Consider the following 13915-nt stretch of genomic DNA (forward strand, 5'->3'; position numbering starts at 1 on the left):
AAAAATATTTCTATTTTATGGTATTTCATATTTTATAGAACACTACATTTCAGACGGAAATATTGTTCTTTTATTTCAGTTACTATTCAAAACATGTGAAACTACCCAAACATACACTGTATAAATCAGTTAAAATTAGCTCCATCGCAACCAGCTACTGCACACCATCAAAAAGCTGCTTACATGTGAATGCAATAATAATAATAATACAATAACATAATCTAGGCCTATATGATATTATACTCATAATGAGAACTCTTACTTTTTATATTTTTATATTACTTTTACTTAATATTTTAAATGTATGTTTTTGATTACTATATGAGTGATACGCTTGTCTTTTGATTTTATTTAATTTTATTTATGTATTTCTTTTTCTTTAAAATGTAATTATTGTATTTTATTTTTTCAGAATTGTATTGTTGGCGATAGCTTTGTAAGCAAGCCACAGAGTCAGTTAAATATAATGTATAATATGATGTGTATATTGTAAAAAGTCATAAAAAAAGATATTAAATGCAGGACTTTTGCTTGTAATGAAATGTTTTTACACTCTAGTACTTTTATTTCTGAGTAGTTCTCCCACCACTGGCTGCCACACTGCATGGATCCATTAATCCAGCATGTATAAAATACAGTAAAATAAGCAGCACTGTTTTTTTAAATAAACATTTTCAGTGATTTCATTGAGAGAGTACGTCAGAGAAGGTTCTTACATTAAGTCAGTGAGATGAAGATGTTTGTATCACTGTGTGATAATGACAAAATGGCAAAATTCACAGATGAATAGACATTGAGTTCAGATTGAGCATACACTGAGGTGTTTAATAAAGTTGACAGTTTCTACTGTTTGGGACTTCACAGGAGAACAAATTCTATGTAAGAGTTGTTTACTTCATTTTATACAGAATAAGAGAGATAACCTAAATTACACATTAAAAGCCAATATTTGTACTTTTGTGAAGAATACAAATTTTGTACAACAATATCTAGCATAGTATCTTAATTGTTTAATAAAAAGTTCACTTGAATATTTATTGTATGATGAAAATAAAATAACACATTCAAGGGAAAGAAAATGTAGATTAACTTAAAACCTCTTTCGATTTTTGAAACAAATAATTTCATTATTGGCAACAAAGTCCAGCTTGTGCCGCCAAACGGTCTGAGCGTTCAAACCGAAAACAGCTTCTTTAGTTAAGTGAACTATCAACTACAAACACTTACCAAACACGTAGTTCTGTTTATAAAAGCCATGAAGCAAAGCAGTGTACTCTTACACAGCAAAGTGAAGAAAATCCTCTACAAAGGTTCATTGATTACCCTTTTCCTTTCACATTCATCAGTTGTGCACAATTTGGACACGGACCAAAAGAGCAAAGTGTATCGCGGTGCATTCACTGTGCATTTTTCTTGTGTGGGTCTTGTCTGAGGAGAGGCAGGTCTGGTCAAGTTGGAGTGATATCTGCATTTTTTTTCCTTTTAACTAAGAGAAAATTAAATAAAAATAGTATTTTTCTTTGGGATAAGGCATTTCCTAACTGTGCATATAGATAGACAAACTACAAAATTCCCTGATATGTCATCAAGTGCTAAAGTATGTGCTCAACTACGAGGTGGTGCTGCCAAGACAGGCAGACTATTCTTTCATTTATTATTGCTATTTTCACCTGCTGCGTTAAACTGGATTACATTATGGATTACTATACATTATGTAAAGTATGCCTACCAATGTATATGAACATGAAGAGATTGCCCCAGGGGTATCCAAATCAATAATTTAATAAAATGTATTATATGTAGTCCAGCAACCTCCAGCTGTGGCACTTCAGGATAAGAGGCTAACAGTCAATCCTCAGATGCTCTTCTTCCTGATGCTTTGTGGACTAAATGTGACCTGTAGTGACATCATATATTCTGTTTATGTCGTGTAAACTGGGGCTAAAACTGCATAGATCTTTACGGTTGTATATTACTATCATGGAGCTGATGATGGGGCGGAAAAAACCTCAGAAACACACACGAGATTATGTCACGGCGAATGCAGAGCGATACCTTTTTCTTGTACAGCAAACTTCTCATACAAATGTGTGCAATCCAGCAGTGAGATTGAAGTGAATGATATTGTGTTGTTTTTGAATTAGCTGCTGAATTATTTGCTTCTGTGATGATGGAGAAGAAAACAAATCACAGCCCACTTTTTTTCCCCTCCTCTGTCTCTGCAGCACGGTGTGATAACAGCGTAGCAACACCTTCAGCGTACATGACTTCAGATTTTTCTGGTTCCTAAGGCCTATAGTAGTTTTACTAATATTAGGGCATTGATATAAGATGCAATTTCTGGGAAATTGAGGAAACACAAGTATTTTTGTACATAATTATGACTGACTGCGATATTTACAACCACGTACATGTATGAGCATGATCAGTTTGGTGTGAAGGTCAGCAGCCACTTCTACTACCTACGTTTATGTCTCCTGCTTCAATTCAACGAATCAATAACAGGATAGTGGAAAGGGCCTCGAGAGCTGGCATGTCTTTCAGTTGAGCTACATGCAACAACAATAGATTATTCTTCAGTGTGGGGACGGGACCTTGGGTTTAAATGTTGGCAGTGTACTCAGCAGCTGCTGGTATACAACTACAATGGGAGGGAAGAAACCCTATTTCCCCTTAGCCTTGTGATCATCCTTCACCCATTTTGAAAATAGTGGAACTTCAACCTCACAGCATTGTTATTACAATGAATTCAGGACAAACAGTCATCACTAATAAAGAAACAAATTGACCATCTGGAACTAAAAACACATGGGAGGTTATGTTTGTAATTCAATTTAGAAGAGATTACAGTAAAATGAACAAAATATTGACCAGTGAATGATCTACGTTTTAAGGGTCTACTCTTGTAAACTTGGCTGTAATCCACAAAAATATACTTTTCTTGAAAACGGTGATCGTACAGTACATTCAGCATGTACTCACACCCCTGGTGATATATATTAAAGTCGCTATTTACACAACAAAAAGGAAAAATGTTTGGCTCAAATTATCAATTGTACAAACAGAACAGCAAAATGTTCATGGCTTTAGATATCGATTCACGATCTGGTTAACACGACTTTACACTGTTTGCAATAAAGCACAATAAAAAATAAAACTATGATGATAAAGAAATGTGTGGTGCGTTTGAGTGAATTGTTAGGAAACCGTAGCAACTGTACAAAACAACACAAAAGAACAGCTTTGGCTTATATTACTGATGAACTGTTACACACATGTGAACATGTTGATTTTCTCACCAGTTCAACTGGACAGGTTCGCATTATCTTAATTGCACATTTATATATCCTACTCTTTTAAATTATAAAATGAATAGTATGTCATTATTGCAATAAATTCTGTTGCTATTTTTGTTTTTTTACGTCCAACAGTATTGTTTCATTTATTCGCTAAAGTAGTCTCAACTGTTGCAATTCTTTACTGTGTGATCCAAAATTCCTGTGTAGTCTTAATTAACTCTGTGTTATCTCCTGAATCAATAAATTACAAGAGGCCACTTGAGATAAAGGTCTTGTGTGGTTACAGCATGATTTTAAAAGATAGTTCTTGCAGTGAACGTCATATGTAAGGGTCCTCAGCCTGAAAGCAACACAACTTTCTCTGATTGTTTGCAACTTGCGAGCACAACAGCAATACAGCAACTACATGTAAGTGTCTGACTAGACCAGTGACTACAATAATCTACCGCCTATTGTTTAACAATTCTCTCTGAACGTCTCTCTTCAGTCATCTGAATTGCACCAAGTACCTGATACCACCTGCTTGTGCATATAATTCAGTCCAGCTAACTGAGATTTTTTTTTTTTTTTAAATCTTACCGTATCAGTTTGAGAATTTACTTTAGATATGTCCTGACACGTCTTATAACATTTTGCCACTCAGTCTTACAAATTGAAATGGAGTTGAATAATAGTATCATAATGATAGCTTTAAGGACCCTTTGCTCTTTCTTTTATCTCCACGTCTAACCCCTCCCTCTCTCTGACTGGCTGGTGACTGGAGGCTTCATAGGGGCTCTTTATGTCACCCATGTGTCCATGCGCAAGCGCTTGACCGAGGGGCTCTCCCTGTCCTCGGAGCCGGCAGGGGGTCTGACCAGCCCCAGCGGGGAGTGGAAGTCTTGCCGGTGGTCCTCGCGATCGCTGCCGTCGTAAGAGCTACAGGAGGAGCTGAGGCTGTCAGCGGGCGAACGTCCCAGAACTTCCTGTCGGCTGGACCCTTGCTGCGGCTGCTGAGGGGGGAAGCAAGACGGGGTGACGCGCTCCCGTGGCGGCGAAATGGGCTCGGACTTGATGTTTATGCTCTGGCTGGTGTTGATGGAGAGGTTGGAGCCCTGAGGTAGGTGACCTCCACCACTGCGGAAGAAGATAAGACATTTTTGTGTTCAGTCAAAAAAAACAACAAGACAACAAATGTGAGGTGCAGCGATGTGAAGAGCCAGGAATATGTAGATGTGTGATTCAGCATGATATCACAGAGCGCAGTGGGTGTTGCTTTCATGTGAGGGCGTCTGGAGAGTGTGCCTTTGTTTGGAAGTGTGTTACTCACACCAAAGAATTAAGAGCTGCCTGGCCCAGTTGATGCTGTTGCCATGCCGACATGGAGCCCAGTGAGAGCCCGGGAGAGCTGAAGCCCTGTAGGGAAGAGATCTCTGCGCTGCTCAGGGAGAACTCTGTAAAAACAAAAAGCAGCCACACACACAGTGAGAACTCATTTCAGCTACGACACCATGTGCCACTGAGGAAAAGAGCAAGAACCAACAGCGGGTCGCACAAACAGTCGGCGGTTGTTTTCAGTCTGAGGGGAGAGCGAGGCCAGACTCACCAGCAGGGTTGTAGGAGGTGGGCATGCCTGAGTAGAGCAGGCCCTGTGGGGGTAAGCTGGGGGTGGTGACAGACACTACGGGAGTGGCCAGTTGCTGGCTGGACTGGGAGCTGCTTATCCTCTGGGTGTTCTGCAAATCACAGAAAACAACAAAGAAAATGCATAAGCCCAAAATATAACTCTAAAAACACCACACTCATACACATTTTCTTAGCATTTAAGACATTTAATTTAGAGCCTACACATTTTAAGTTTACTACAGCATTGTGGTGATCAGGGATATCAGTGTAATAATAAGTGCTGCCACTAGGTGGTGGTGTAGCTTCATGGAAGTCAATAGTCTGATCTTTCTGATTCATTATCGACTGTATGTTTTTACAAACATATATATAAAAAAAGAGGATAACAACACAGGAAGAAATATTCAATAACTGATGCAGTTTTGTTTTTTTTATAGGGATTTTCTGATATTCATCCAGATATAGTTCACTAAATATATGTGTATGTATACAACAAACTGCAGATATACTTGTGAATTTATCCTAAAAATAGTCAAAGGCTTTAAAATATTTAAAGGTCTTATTGATAATATTTTTATGTAGACGAATAATTTTAATCATTACACGGCTTTGTTGAATACTCGATTCTGATTGGTCAATCACGGCATTCTACGGTCTGTTATTTCTTTATAGCAGACTGTTGCTATGTATAACAGACTGTTTGTCGAACTCTGGCGTACCATTTTTGTGTCATATTGTTGATTTCTTAAAGTGGCAGTAGGCAGTTTATTTTTGGCATCATTGGGCAAAAATTCCATAATAACCTTTCAGCATATTGTAATTCAAGTGTTCTGAGAGAAAACTAGACTTCTACACCTCCTCATGGCTCTGTTTTCAGGCTTTAAAAAATCTGAAATGACCAATCACAGGTCATTTCAGAGAGAGAACGTTCCTATTGGCTATGCTCCGGTCACGTGACCGGTACTTGGTGTTCCTTCAAGAGATCTCATCATGACGGCCGCGTCACAAACTTTCTCATTTCACAGCTAAACCGTGCACTACAAGATGATTCTGATTTGAGGTGAGAAATAGGCATTAACGTAACATATTATTGATTCATAGTTGATCTGCGCTGCCTAGTTTGACCGTTTGGTCGGAGTTCGCAAGAGATTGACAGTCAGCTCTCATAGACGGCAGATGGACAGCAGACCTCAGATCAGCTCTGACTGCTTGTTTTCCTCCGGTCTGTGAAATCTTGCAGATGCCGTTAGGAGCACCAGAGGACACCGGAGGACACTGGGACACATGATTTTTTTCAGGTTACCTGTTTCATGCACTACTGTCAGGATATAGTGACCGTTTTATAAAAATAACTTTTTTTAATCATATTTGCTTCAATCTCGCCTACTTCAGCTTTAAGTAAGCAGCCGTGTAATAAGCACCTTCAGGGCGACGCTTTGCGTCGGTATCCGCTGCATCGCCCTGTCAGGGTTTATTTCAGAACAATGACCGGCTTGCCGTACATTATCCCTTACATAAATAATACATAGATAAACAGAGCTTTTAGAAAGGAGCCAAAAAAATTGCTTTTGCTAAAAACAATTCTTTTGATTGTGAATTAATCATTTTAAAAATGTTGCCAGGTTCAAAATGAATGTTTTGTTTCGGACATTTGGTTCCCACTTCTAACAAGGCTTCTAACTAAATGTTATTTATGTTATTAATAGCACCTTAAAGATTTCAGTAATCACAATAAGTATATTTTAAGTGGACAACAGACAGATTTAGTCATCACAAGAACCGACATGCAGCTACAGGCACAACAGGTTATTAATCAGATTTACTCCAATCTGCTTGAGTTTCACTTTGTTAGACATGAACAAGAACGCTGTTATAGGGATAGTGCAGGTGAGGAGGAGCACCTGTGATGGGCGAGCATCTATTGCTGACACATTCAGAGTCCAGTGATCAGTTTTCCAATCAAATAAACAACTCTCAACTGAGAGGGTGCAGAAGGATAATCCCAGGGTGACGTACAGTAAAGCTCCAGTGGTTTTTAGTGCAGTGACCGGCATGCAGTCCACACAAACACACACCTACACAGCATGGTGTGGTCATGCAGCAAACTACAGTTCAACCGTGAGCTACACGCACTGCACACACTCCCAACTCCTCTAATCAAATGCAGATGTATTTTAGAACAATACTGTAACAAATCCCCAGAATACAATGTAATAAACACATGTGCAGCTGCCAGCGGTTACGTTTGAAGCAGCATTGCATGATTTAGTTGATGGCTTCCTTGCATTGTTCCAACACTCTGCAGCCAGATGACTTCACCAAACCCCAAGTATCTCACAGCATGATGTCATTTAAGATGATGTAATCTTCTCTTCCTTAGAAACGATATCAATAATTCTGATTTTTTTACCCACAACTTTTTTTAAATTCACAAACTTTCCAGATTGTGACTACAATATAATAGTTTAAAAATGTCACATTAATTAGCGCTTAGCTTTCACTCTCTCTGTCTCTCTCTGTTTCTCTCTTTCTCTCTCTCTCTCTCTCTCACACACACACTCCTGGTGGTATATGACTAACGTTGACGTGTTGGGAATGGAGGAGCCAATTTAACAGGCTGAGGCAATTTTCACAGGCCAAACCCAAAACATGCAGTGACAAAATATTTTTTTATTTTTTTTTAAATGTATTATTGCTGGCAGCTCTAAGAGCCAATCTCCGGTTTGAGCACTGCCTTCAGTCTTGCATGTGTGATTACCGGAGGCATGTTCACATTTCAGCCATTTGCCCAGGCATTTGTCAAAAAAAACTCACCAAATCCATTTCCTCCTCCTCCGACTGCCCTCAACAGAAGAGAAGAAGAGAGGCAGAGTTACAGAAAAGAAGCAGAGCGACTGTAAATCGCTCTGGGAAATAGTGCCGCCAATCTAGATTTTACAGTAAAAGGGACATTAGGGAATATAAAAGTGTGGATGACTTCTGCAGTCATTGTGAAATCACACATTGAACTGTATGTCTATAGTCTGTTTTTATACTCCAAAGCCTGACACCCGATTAACTTGTCTTTATCTTGTAAATGATGAAGAAGAAGCAGTCAAATCCTGCACAAATACCAGTGAAGTTAACAACAGAGAGTACACTCATCTCATAGTCATCAGAAATGACATATTTCTTAACTGGTAGCAACGATGGCCGCATAGTACTTAGTAGAATAGAGTATTTTAAATCCTTCCTGAGCTGAAAGAGGAACCAGAAGCCCATCTTCCATCTTCTCTGTGCTGTGGGACATACTGCGACCAGGCCAGGGCTGTCTTAATACCCACACTCAATCAATAGCGGCAGGAAGACACGACAAGGGCGACAAGATATTATCTGGCTCACACCCTGGGCCCCTGATTAAGTCTTCATCTACACTCTGTCACACTGAGATGTGATTAATTTAATACCATTATGGCCTAATGACAGGCTGTCTGCAGACCTGCCACAGCCAGCGCCCTCCGCAGCCTCCACCACTCCAACTCACTGCCTAACCTGTTTCAGACCTCTTACAACACAACCCGTCCCGCTCTACCGATTCCACATGCCGACTTGGTAGCACACAGTTGTGTAAAAACTGCTCCAGGCTAGATGAAGCTCTGCAAAGGAGGAGCCCCCACAGTAACCCAAGGTTTATTTACCAAACACAATCATTTTCCTGGAGTGGCTCCTGTTGCTGACAACACCAGGAACACGCAAAGTTGGAAATAGTCTTTTTGCCGGCAACTGTTTGAAAATCCCACACTCGATTTTCCGAATGTTGATTTATGACCAGGAGAGTCTAGTTTAGCCTCAGGTGTTTCGCTGTGGTCAGAGCGCTCAGCACCTTCATTATTATAATTAGAGAACGCCTCTCGTTTAAATGTGAATAATTGAGTGCGAGTTATGACACCTGGGTTGCAGATTCTTGGCTCTGCCAACATGTTAACGGAGGTGATAGAAGAAGAAGAAGAATGCTGCTCAGGTGTGGCCTGCACACCCTGTGAGATGAGTCCCATTTTGGCAGATAAACATAGTCCTTCACATGCTATGTTGATGTGATGATGTCAGAAATGGTTGTGGCAAAATCTTGCAAAACATTCTGCTATGAAGATGACACTTAACAAAGCTCTGGTCCGCCCTGCAGCAGAGGTACTTAAAGGTCCTTTAGCTGGTGATACTTGTGTGCAGTGGTGTGCTCTGTACTCACCAGTGGGGGCATCATCCCTTTGCTAGACGGAGGGATAACAACCCTTAGGTCTGGCTTGCGGCCTCCCATTCCCATGTTCCCTCCAGGGGGTGGTGGAGACTTGGTGGGCATGACTTTACCCAGGCCATTGCCGCTGGGTGTGCTGAGGACGCCCGGAGAGCCCCTGGGGTTAACAAAACCGTTCCCTGCAGAGGTACACAGCGACAGAAACACATCATCAAACCACAGAGTGTGACTGACAACACTCGCAGTCATCAAGCAAACCTCTCACACAGTCGTTGTTTTCCAGCTTGCTGCAGCACGCAGCGTTAAGTGTTTCCAACCCTCTGGGAAGTTTTAATAGACTTGGATAATTATCCTGCACATTTACAAAAATAAAATGTCCATTTCAAAATTGATGAGCCTTTTATTTTTATTGTGAATGGTTACATCAAAGTCAATCCGTTGCATCGTGGGATGAGGAGCAGTTCACTGACAAATGTACTGTGACTGCTTAAAAGAAATAGCTGAAGCCATTACAGTTGAATAAAAAACAATCTCTTGATGTTGTTTTTACACTGTGCACACAAGCGATAGCAAAGTGCTAAACTCCCCCCTTCCTCATTCACACCTTGATGTTCATGTCATCGTCATTAGTCATTTCCTTTTTTTCGGAAAGCGATGAGTCCCCACCAACTTATTTCAGGAACTCCCATCCACCTCATTCCCACTCTATCACTGGACGACTATCCCATGCAAAGGACGCATATTATCAGTGGGTGTGGACAGAAGAAATTATCTTTGAGACATACTTCAAGATATGAAACGACAGGGTGTTACAGTCTCTAACTTACAGTACAATGTCTGCATAGACTCGTGGTACATTTTTAGATACTGTACCATATTGTATAAAATACTGCAATATGTTATGTACCCTTAAATAACACACAATTTATCTCAGAAATACCAGCATCAACAAAAGGTTCTTCTATGTGTATATTTGTGACTTAGCTCACAAATTTAAGAATATAAATGCATCAATAAAATGATTAATAAAAAAAGCAAAACTACTTTACAGCATCAAAAATGGTCCCTTTGTTAGAGCACTGTTAACTGTCTTCACATAGTATTTGGATTTTTTTTTTTTTTTAAATACAGGTTTCTGAAAAAGATGAATTCTTCCTGTTTTTGTTGTCCTACAGTAGCTTTTTTTCAGTTGCAAGATACTCTGTGACTCATCTGAACAAGGCAGGATTATGCAGATGGCACACAAATCCACTCAAAAAAAAAAACAAGCGAACAAAAGCAATATTTCAAGTGCTTGAATTTTAAATTGAATTTACTTTCTGTAAGTCTGAGTAAAAACGATACTTTTACGATACATACATGTTGAAATCCTGAAAACGAGGGGAAGAAGAAATGAATGGCGTCTAGCGCTGCATCAACAGATCAGTAACACTTCAACAAGTCGCTGACTTCTCCATTGTGTTTCAGTGTATCCCAGTGAAACACAAAGTGTGTGCACAATGAGCAGGCTCTTGCGTAGGAACATAATGGAACAATAGCCCCACTGACTACAGATAAGGACAGCAACAATCCACGGTCAAATAAACAGTTATGAAGCCGACAATAGTATCTCACAGCTGAATCAACAGTATATACAAGCAGCTATCGCCGTCACTTCTGGCTTTGATCATACAAGACTTGGCTGCTGCAAGAAAACAATGTTTACAGAATTAGCTGAGTAAATGTCCAAGGCCCTAAAAATAGCAAACCTGACTAAAAGCAGCGAAGATGTCATTCAGAGGGAATGAGATGTTAGTGCAAATAGACTTTCATGTAAAGGAATTGGTTGCAGATTGGCAATATGGCAAGTTAAGACTCTCTGATAACAATCAGTGAGCTGTGCAGAGATTCTGCCCAAAACATAAATATTTGTCATAGCAGGGAAAGCACAGGTGTTACTAAGAACATTAACGATGGCTGACTCCCAATATGTATCGCAGTAAGTAGCATGCATGATACGCTAGAACTAATACATCTGTTATTAATGTTAATTAAAGTTAATTTTAGTTAAAGTTAAATTAATTCCTGTGCTTTGTCTGCTACTGTATGATATATCAAAATGTCTGCTGTGAAAAAGGCATTAAATAGTAACTTCTGTATTTTTGAACCTGGGGCCTATTTTACCATGTTTTTGTGTCTATTGGGGACAACAATTTTTGAAATTGGTCAAGCATTGAGCCAGAGCGCTGCAGACGGCAGCCGCTAAACGGGCTACAGTGTAATCATTCGGGGCAAGCTGGTACCGTCATTTACGTCCACTAAAAGTATTTGTTTTTGCCACAGGAAGATGATGCCTGCAGAGAAATGAAACGTTTTTCTTTACTTCATTTGATCCGGTCTGTTTGTTATTGTGTCAAGTGACTTGTTGCCGGAGGACCACGGTGGAAACCGTGTGTTGTCCGAGTCTGTTGTGTTGGAGTACAGCAAGCGTTTTTAAAAGGTTTCAATGTCATGGCTGAATATTTAGATTATTTAGACAATGTGGAAGTGACATGACATTTCAGAACGAGACTTCTCCGAGGCAACAGACAGACCGGATCAAGCAAACAGTAAAGAAAAATGTTTTATTTCTCTGTAGGGTCCTTTCAATAATGTTGTCAGACACTTATAATAACAATCCAAACCATAAATTATTACATTATATATATATAAACCTTCAAATAACAAGTATTTTGGGAATCTGATGTATGAATTTATTCTATTCATCTATTTATTTTTATTTATTATAATTTTTAATTTGTATTTATTTATTTATTATTATTATTATTATTATTATTTTGTTTTCATAATCTGATATTATATGTACATATTACTTTATTTGTTATGGTTTAGGTAGTAGTAGTAATTTTTTAATTAGAAATTAGAATTAATTAGAAATAACATATTTTAATGCAAAATAAAATAAATTGTGCACAGAAAAGAAAAAATGTTTTTTTTATCTTCAAAAGGGGCTTTTTCCCCTCATCTCTGTTTTTGTGTATCATTTACACAATATCTTCTTATTGGCTATTTAATTATTCAATCAAATACACTTGTGTCTGTAGCCTACCTGCATTATTCACTGTCCTTTACAGTGTTTTTTGGAATAATATCTAAATCTTACGCAGCATTAATCCACTGAATTTAATTGCGCGAAAAGCTGTTGCTGTTGTTGTGATGTTATAAATAAAAGGTGCTTATTTTGCAATTTTTCACACGACTGAAACAAGAATGTACTCACACCGTTTCTATTAACATTTCAGACAGTTTCTTTGTTCACTTCTATACCAACATATGTTGGGCTGATAACAGTGCGACCCACTGGACACACTGCCAGTGCTTCACAGGGTAAAAACAGACAGACAGACACTCGGTGCTGTATTCACTGGCTCATTTAGACTTGGATTAACCCACCTGACTTGCAGATCTGTGGAATCCGCCTCTGATTATGACTTCAGATGTCTGATGATGAATAAATCCCACATTTCTTTCAAATAATTGCCAAGAAGGGAACACATGTCTGAACAAATACTCCGACCACAAAGTTAATTTTGAGCCAAGGTAGTAGCCACACGTTAAGACCCAGCCTTTCAGCGGGGACGTTTCACTGGGCCTTTCTGATGTCTGCCCTCATTCCATATGCAGACTTCACTAACGGCTCGCTTGTGCCAATAAATCCTCTCTGACTGAAACCAGCGCGTGTTGAAAGCTGTTTGGTTTCTGTTCATTGTCCTGAATTATTAACACGGTCTGGGAAAGGGCATTACATAAGGCCTTGTGTTTACAACTGAAACATTCATTTTAAGTTCGGGGGAAAGAAAACACAGCGGCTTATTGTGCCCGACATCCCACGTGCGTCAGGTTCAGGAGAAAAAGAGAAAATGTCTTGATGAATGAGAAGAAATAATAGATGTGAATCCACGTTTTCTAATAATAGATGCCAGGCACGGTCCTATTGTTGTGTCTCAGACAACTAAGATCAGACCGGATGTGCAGAAGGTGATTTGTTGAAACTAAACGCAACCAAGTTGATAATTGTTCTTTTGTATGCAGCATGGATATGATTCATCATCATCCTCCAAGTATGAATACATGTTTCACATTCAATCAACCTACAATAAAAGAAAATCATTTTGAAAGTCTGCACCAACACAGACTTGGTGCAGCTACAGTACTATTTATTCCACTACCAGCTGAACAGACAAACACGCTTTGTAATTGTGTTTCAAAAGCTTGCAGTGCTCCAATATTGTTAAAGGGACGTGTAAAGATTGCAGACATATTTCATAAGAGAGATCATGCTCTTAAATCCTCCCCGTTCACCGCAACTTTCATTCTTAATGCTCCCCAGTCAAGGACCAGAGCTTGTAATTAGGTGTAATTGTATGAGCTGTTGAAAGAAAAGATCTATTATAGAACTGCACACCGCAGTAACAAAATGAGACATAAGTGTAGTAAAGCCATTATCTGAACCAGACAAGAACAACAACAGATGGCTTATTTTAGAAAGAACAACTGAAATTTGTTTGCTCGAAAAATCTTGGCAATAATGTTCTCTGTGACATCGACGTACTGTACAGTACGTGCGCTTGCGAGTCACAATCCGCTCAATAATAAGTCCTCCAGAACTGACACCATCGAACAGGAGAGAAGAAATCACACGGCACATCTTCCATCTGGCTGCTTTGAACGGCTTCTGCTGTGGTCATAGCTGCTACTTGTGAAAAATCAGAGCTATGTCAGGAATGGTCATCTGACAGCA

General features: G+C 39.2%; 1 protein-coding gene across 12 annotated transcripts in view; it reads right to left on the reverse strand.

Moving 5' to 3' along the window:
- Positions 1–798: 798 nt before the first annotated feature.
- Positions 799–13915, reverse strand: part of mef2aa (myocyte enhancer factor 2aa) — a 106996-nt gene continuing 93879 nt past the window's right edge. For 8 of the 12 annotated variants that reach the window (XM_074633030.1, XM_074633029.1, XM_074633032.1 and 5 more), the window contains 5 exons: positions 9130–9314; positions 7719–7742; positions 4885–5014; positions 4609–4732; positions 799–4415 (listed from right to left, as the gene is read on the reverse strand). In XM_074633030.1, coding sequence (XP_074489131.1) covers positions 4079–4415; positions 4609–4732; positions 4885–5014; positions 7719–7742; positions 9130–9314 — 800 coding nt within the window. In that variant the 3' untranslated portion in view covers positions 799–4078. The remainder of the gene's footprint in view (positions 4416–4608; positions 4733–4884; positions 5015–7718; positions 7743–9129; positions 9315–13915) is intronic. The other 4 variants (XM_074633038.1, XM_074633035.1, XM_074633039.1 and 1 more) reach the window with 1 other exon arrangement.

This window comes from Sebastes fasciatus, chromosome 4 (genome assembly GCF_043250625.1).
Source record: "Sebastes fasciatus isolate fSebFas1 chromosome 4, fSebFas1.pri, whole genome shotgun sequence".
Taxonomy (NCBI): domain Eukaryota; kingdom Metazoa; phylum Chordata; class Actinopteri; order Perciformes; family Sebastidae; genus Sebastes; species Sebastes fasciatus.